General features: G+C 59.2%; 1 protein-coding gene across 1 annotated transcript; it reads right to left on the bottom strand.

Moving 5' to 3' along the window:
* Positions 1–575: 575 nt before the first annotated feature.
* Positions 576–3,064, bottom strand: PNCK (pregnancy up-regulated nonubiquitous CaM kinase). The gene is made up of 10 exons (XM_089903981.1): positions 2,786–3,064; positions 2,451–2,582; positions 2,153–2,227; positions 1,942–2,080; positions 1,677–1,800; positions 1,424–1,499; positions 1,216–1,328; positions 1,047–1,125; positions 868–955; positions 576–713 (listed from the first exon to the last, which is right to left on the bottom strand). The coding sequence occupies exons 1-10, from the start codon at positions 2,851–2,853 to the stop codon at positions 576–578; spliced, it is 1,032 nt and encodes a 343-aa protein (XP_089760107.1). The 5' UTR covers positions 2,854–3,064.
* Between the last annotated feature and the right edge of the window lie 3,696 nt (positions 3,065–6,760).

The raw sequence follows: 6,760 nt of genomic DNA, 5'->3' as shown, positions 1-6,760 counted from the left end.
AGCACAGGACAGCACGGGAAGGACAGCCCCTGGGCCTCTTGGTCTCTAGACGGGGTGTGGCAGCGACAGGGGAGGGAAGTCTGTGGACGCGCCCCAACAGCGCCCACCCCAGTGCCCTGCACCACACCCACAGGGCTCAAGCTCTACCGCAGAGGTGCCCTGGGGCGGGAGGGGGAGATCGGCGGGACTGAAAGGGTCCATTGGAAGGGAGTCTGGGGGTCCGTGCGCTCAGCCTGGGGTGGAGAAGAAGAGAGAAGCACAGGGAAGGGGGCAGTCAGGAGGCGCCCCTGGCCTGCCCTGCGCCCCCTGCTCCGAGCCCAGGCTCTCAGCAGAGGTGCTCACTGGGCCCCTCGAGAGCCCTCACGCCAGCAGCACAGCCTGCCCCCCACCTCTCTGTCTCATCCACTTCTTGGGGACCCTGGCTCCTCCCCTCTGTCGGTGCTCTCCGCCCTCAGCCCGCTACTCTGTGGGGTCCACCCTGCTGAGCTCTTGGCCACATGGGGCCTGCCACCCCCTGAGCTCAGCGAGGAGCCAGGTCCCAGCGGGCGCAGGGCTCACCCCCACGCACCTGGGTGTCACCACTTGGGGGGCTGGCCAGTGCGGAGGCCCGGGTGGCTGTGGCTCATCACCCTCCGTCCCGAGGCGTCCGCCCCCTCCGGGGTCTGCCCCAGCTTGCGGATGTGGCGCAGGAAGGAGGTAGCATTGAACGCTCGCTGCAGGGAGAGAGGGGTGTCAGGCCATGTCCCGGCCCTGGTCCCAAGACTTCGAGGACCATAAAGACCACTGGCAGCCCAGACCATCCTCCTGAGGCTGACGGACAGGGCGGGCAGCCTTGAGCCGGGTCCCCAGGCCCCTCCCCACACTGACCTTCCAGTGGGTCCGGGCAAAATTCTTCTGGATCTGCTCACTAACTGAGCCCAGGATGTCCTTGTCAAAGGCTGTATCCCCGGAGATCCTAGGGCAAGGCCAAAGGTCAGTGAGGGGTGGGGGTCTCTGAGGGTGTGGACCCTCTGGTCCCAGGACAGCTCAGCAGGGGTCCCGCTCACCAAAGATGCTGTAAGGCCTGCTGGCAGGTGAACCTTTTCTGGGGATCTCGCTCCAGAAGGTGTCGGATGAAGTCTTTGGCTGGGACAGGGAAACCAGGTCAGCCCGCCCCATCCCCACGGCCCCACGGCCCTCCCCGCTCCCTGAGCTTGGGGTCAGCCTCAAGTTCACCTGATTCTGAGATGTCATCCCAAAAGGGAGAGTCAAACTCGTAGCTGGCCCTCAGGATCTGGCTGAAGAGTTCGGGGTCGCTCTCATCATAGAAGGGGGGGTACCCACACAGCCTGGCACCCACAGATGAATCACCCAGCTGTCCAAACCTCCCCAACCCAGCAGGGGGCAGGCAGGCAGAAGAAGAGCCTTCCCAGTGGTCACTCACAGGATGTAGGAGATGACACCCAGGGCCCACACATCTACGGCCTTCCCGTAGGGTTTCTGCTCCAAGAGCTCCGGGGCTGGGGGCCAGAGACAGACAGACGCACGCCCGCGCACACGCACAGCACGCCTTCAGTGCTGCCGGGCTCAGCCTAGTGCACCCCAGGAGTGGCCCACCGCCTGCCCTGCCCCTGGCACCTCAGCTCCCACTGGGTACCCCGGCCCCCGGCGAGCCTCGGGGCGCCCCCCTCACTTACCCACATAGCCTGGGGTCCCACAGGCGGTGCCTAGCATGTTGCCAGCCTGGATTTTGGAGAGGCCAAAGTCAGAGACCATGATCTTGGAGTCCTCGAAGGGCGTGGCATAGAGGAGGTTTTCAGGCTGTGACACACCGATGTCAGAGAGAACACCGGGTCAGCCGTGGCGTGGTCCCCGGGGCTGGGCGCCCGCAAGTCCCCCAGACCCGTGGTGCACAGGGACGCGGGTCAAGGCCTGGGTGGGCGGGCAGGAGGGCAGAGGCACCTTGAGGTCTCGGTGCACGATGCCCAGGCTGTGCAGGTAGGAGACGGCACCAAGGACCTGGCCCACCAGGTGGCTGGCGTCCTTCTCCGTGTACGAGCCGCGCTCCATGATGCGATCGAACAGCTCGCCCCCCGTCACCCTGGGGGGGCAGGGGCTCAGCTGACCCGGCCCCCCGGCCCCGCCCACCCCCGCCTGACCCCGCCCTCCTCACAGCTCCATGGCCAGATAGAGGTGGGAAGGGCTCTCGTGGACGTCCTCCAGAGCCACGATGTTGGGGTGGCTGACCCTGCAACGGCAAGAAAAAGCCCCTTATAGGCCGCCACGGCCCCCTCTGGACCCCCAGGGAAGCCCTTCACCCTCTTCTCTTCCTCCCGCCCCTGCCCCCTACCCTACCACGGGCCGCCCCTGCCGGTCCAGCAAGGCAGAGCCCCCGGCCAGGCCTTTCTGGGGACACGGAGGAGGCAGGGCGCTCCACCCCAGGAGGCTCCCAGCCACTGCGGGGCGCACACCTGCGGAGCACCGCGATCTCGTTCTCCACCAGGGCCTCCTTGCCTCGAAGGGCCTTCTTGGGGATGCACTTGAGGGCGACAAGGTGTGAGGAGCCCCGCTCCTGGGCCAGCACCACCTCGGAGAAAGCGCCCCTGCGGCAGAGGGGGAGGCAGGAAGGGAGGGGAAAGGCGAGGAGGAGGGCGGGGCGCGAGAGCAGAGGCGGGGAGGGAGAAAGGCCCCCTTAGCCGAAGGAGATGGGGAAGCCCTCCCCGTCCCATGCCACCCATCCCCCCACACAGATACACACATTCACTCTCACGCGCGCGCACACACACACACACACACACACACTCACGAGCCGAGCTTCTCCCGGATCTCATAGACGCTGCTGATGTCCTCCGTCTGTTTCTTGAGCAGCAGCATGTCTGGGGGTGCAGGGAGAGGTGGAGGGAAGCTCCCTGAGCGAGGGGCAGCCCCGTCCCCCAAAGCCCAGATCCGGCAGTGCCTCAGCCACCCTCAGCCACAGCCCCACTCAGGAACACAGGTCCCACACACCCTCCCCCAGCCCGTTACATCTCGCCCCTCCCCCACTGTCCAGGTCCGCACTCCCAGGTGGACGCCTCCAGCGAGGCCGCCGAATAAACTCCTCCCCCTCCCAGATACGGCCACGATCCGACGCCCCGCGACCTGGCACCCCGACGACGATCAGCGCCCAGAGACCCCCTCTCCGCCCCCACACAACCTAGTCAGCCGCCATTGGTCGCCTTCCAGAAGGCTCCGTGCCCACCCCCGGGCCCCTCCAGGCTCACCCCCATCCGCAGCGCCCAGAGGCGCCCCCGGCCGCCCCCAAGCCTAGACCTGCCACCCACGGCCCAGCGCCCACTGGCACGCGCCCCCCAGGCCACCGACCCGCCCTAGATGCACCTGCGACCCCCGCGCACAGCCGCCCGCCACGGCCACCCACGCGGCCGCCCGGCTCAGCCCAGCCCTCGGCGCCTCGCGGCGGGAGGGACTCGGCAGCCCGGGCCTCCCGCGTCCCGAGCTGCGTGAGCCGCGCGCGTGCCGGCCGGGGGCGCGCCGGGCGTGACAGGTGTGCGCGGGGCCTGCCGTGGCCCGGGACACTGCACGCCCCCGCCAGCGCGCGCCCGCGCCCCGGAGCGCCGGGTGCGGACCTGGAGCCGAGGCGAAGCCGCAGCGTCGCCTAGCGCAGTAGCCACCGCGCCGAGCCCCCCGCCCGCGCCCCGGCGGCCCCGCCCCCCTCCGCGCGCGCCCCCGCCGCCCGCTGGCGGCCGAGCACGCGGTGGCCGAGCGCGGCCGCGGCACTGCAGGGCGCCTTGTAAGGCAATCGGCCGGCGCCGGCCGCCCCCGCCTCCCTCCTTTGTCATTCGTGCGGGTTCCCGCCGGCTCCAGCTCCTACCGGCGGCCTGACTGGGCCGGCCCCAGGGCCTTTGCACCACCGGTGTCCTCCACACAGAAGTCTCTTCACCCACATGTTGACCTGGCTCTCTGGGTACCTTCGGGTCTCTGCTCTAATGTCCTCTCTGCAGACAGGGCATCCAGGCCACTTGACCTAAAGCAGCCTCCTTCCCTAGCCCCAGCTCTGCCACTGCCGCTTCTGCCACCTTGGCCTGAACCCCCATCAGCACTCAGTTGGAGGACAGCAAAAGCGTCCTCGCTGGGCTCCCCCTGCCCTCTGCCTGCACCCTTAACCTCTCCAACCGGTAGTTTCTTCCCCACCCAGCAGCCAGAGCATTCCTTTTATTGAGATCATGTCACCCCTGAGCTCCAAACCCTCCCACGGCTCTTCATGTCACTCCAAACCAAAGCATGAGTCCTTACAGGGGCCTAAGAGCTCTGCGTGATTGGTCCCTCTTCCCCATCATTGCTTTGGCCCCTCTCCACCCACTCCCCCCCCACCCCTTGCTCAAGCAGCTCCAGCCACACTGGCTTCTTAACTGGTCCTCAAGCACGCCACACATGCACCTGCCCCAGGGCCTTTGCACTCACTGCCTCTCTGCCTGGAACACTCTTCACTCAAGTATCTGTTTGGCTTGCTCCCTCACTCCATCAGGTCTCAACTCAAATGTCACCTCCTCAAAGAGGCCTCAGCTGTCCCCCTCCAACACATTCTATATAGTAATCACCCCGCCTGCCCTGTCTGAAAAGCATGCATCTCTGCAAAATCACCTTCTTTGGCTTGTCTTCCTCAGCAAAGCATCCACTCCCAGAGAGTGTCTCTGTCAACTTGGCCCAGGAGAATCACTCAGGAAATAAGTGCTTGGTGAATGAATCCAATCCTTCATCCAACAATTAGTGGATTTGTCCCATCCAGTCTCATCTCGGTCCTGGCGCCCCTCCCAGGGAGTCCAGGTCCCACCAAGGATGGGGGCAACAGGTGTCCTGGCTGTTACCAAGAGTACATCCACACAGGCCATTGTTGCAGGGGCTCCATGGAATCTCAGGGCCCGGGAGTAACCTGCTGGCTCTATCTTTGCAGGGGTCTACAGGCCCCCGGCCTGACACAAAGTCTTCAAGAGGGTCTACGGGGCAGGCAAAGGTTTTTAAAAATCATCTCTCCAGACCTCAGCTCCTACATGTCCTCTGTTCAAAATGGCGGGTCTGAGAAGGCCCCATCAGGTTCCCTTTCCCAACCGCCCCTCCCAGTTCCTTCGAGAAGGCTCCAGGGGCCTCAGCACTCGGAAGCATGGGCCCTACTCCCAACTACTCAAATCTGTGAGCAGGGTTTCCTAGATTTTACATCTAAAAGAGAAAAAAATAGGAATGGAACCGACAGTGAACCCCATCTCATGCTGGCGGTAAGTCCTATTTGTTTATGGACACTTGGACAAATTGACACAAACCAAAGCCCCATCTTATTTGCTTGTTTCATAATTATGCATCCACATGTCTAATCCACTGCCCTGTGGTCACAGGTCCTAACAAGAAATGTAACTGGTGTTTTGGAGAAGTACGATGATGCATGAGTAATAAAAGGCTTCCCACGTGGAGAAGGACAGCAAAGGAGACTGCTCTGGGGGGCAGCAGATGGAAAGTGGAGGCAGGAGGAAAAGGACCCACTTCCAAAGTGAGCCTGTGGCATCAAAATCAGGAACTGGAAGTGTAAAAAGTGATCTCACAGTTTTTGTTTTAAATCAGTATTTACAATACACTGGAAATGACACCCTTCACGACTGTTGAAACATCCGTTGAAATACTGTAGATGTCAACTTCAAAAAACACATGTGTGTGTGTTAGATGGTGGTGGATGCAGAGCTTTTCAAAATCCTTTCAGGGGATGCCTTACAGAAAAATGAACGCAAAGTGGATCACAGACCTAAATGTAAAATGCCGAACTTCTAGAAGAAAACAGGAGAAAATCTGTCTTACCTTGGGCTTGGTGATGAGTTTGGGGATGCAATATGAAAAGCATGGTCCATTAAAGAAGAAATGATAAATTGGACTGTATCACAATGTGACATGTTAGCTCTGTAAACAACACTGTTAAGAGAATGAGAAAAAACGAGAGAGAATGAGAAGACAAGCCACAGCTTGGGGGGAAATCTTTGCAAAACACATATCTGACATAGGACTGGCACCTAAAATATATAAGGAATTCCTAAAACTCAGTAACAACACAAACAACCCAATTTAAAAATGGGCCAAAGCAATCAGAGAAGAAAAAGAACTAAAAGGAATACAAATTGGAAAAGAAGAAGTAAAACTGTCACGGTTTGCAGATGACATGATACTATACATAGAAAATCCTAAAGATGCCACCAGAAAACTACTAGAGCTAATCAATGAATTTGGTAAAGTTGCAGGATACAAAATTAATGCACAGAAATCACTTGCATTCCTATACACTAACAACAAAAGATCAGAAAGATAAATTAAGGAAACAATCCCATTCACCATTGCAACAAAAAGAATAAAATACCTAGGAATAAACCTACCTAAGGAGGTAAAAGACCTGTATGCAGAAAACTATAAGACACTGATGAAAGAAATCAAAGATGACACAAACAGATGGAGAGATATACCATGTTCTTGGATTGGAAGAATCAATATTGTGAAAATGACTATAATACCCAAAGCAATCTACAGATTTCATGCAATCTCTATCAAATTACCAGTGGCATTTTTTTACAGAACTAAAACAAAATATCTTAAAATTTGTATGGAGATACAAAAGACCCCAAATAGCCAAAGCAGTCTTAAGGGAAAAAAACGGAGCTGTAGGAATCAGACTCCCTGACTTCAGACTATACTACAAAGCTACAGTAATCAAGACAATATGGTACTGGCACAAAAACAGAAATACAGATCAATG

The sequence above is a fragment of the Delphinapterus leucas genome, chromosome X (genome assembly GCF_059928025.1).
Source record: "Delphinapterus leucas isolate spDelLeu-1000000601 "Yukka" chromosome X, BTC_Dleu_Yukka2, whole genome shotgun sequence".
Taxonomy (NCBI): Eukaryota; Metazoa; Chordata; class Mammalia; order Artiodactyla; family Monodontidae; genus Delphinapterus; species Delphinapterus leucas.
The sequence above is the reverse complement of the archived record's forward strand: the minus strand, read 5'-3'. Positions and strand labels throughout refer to the sequence as shown.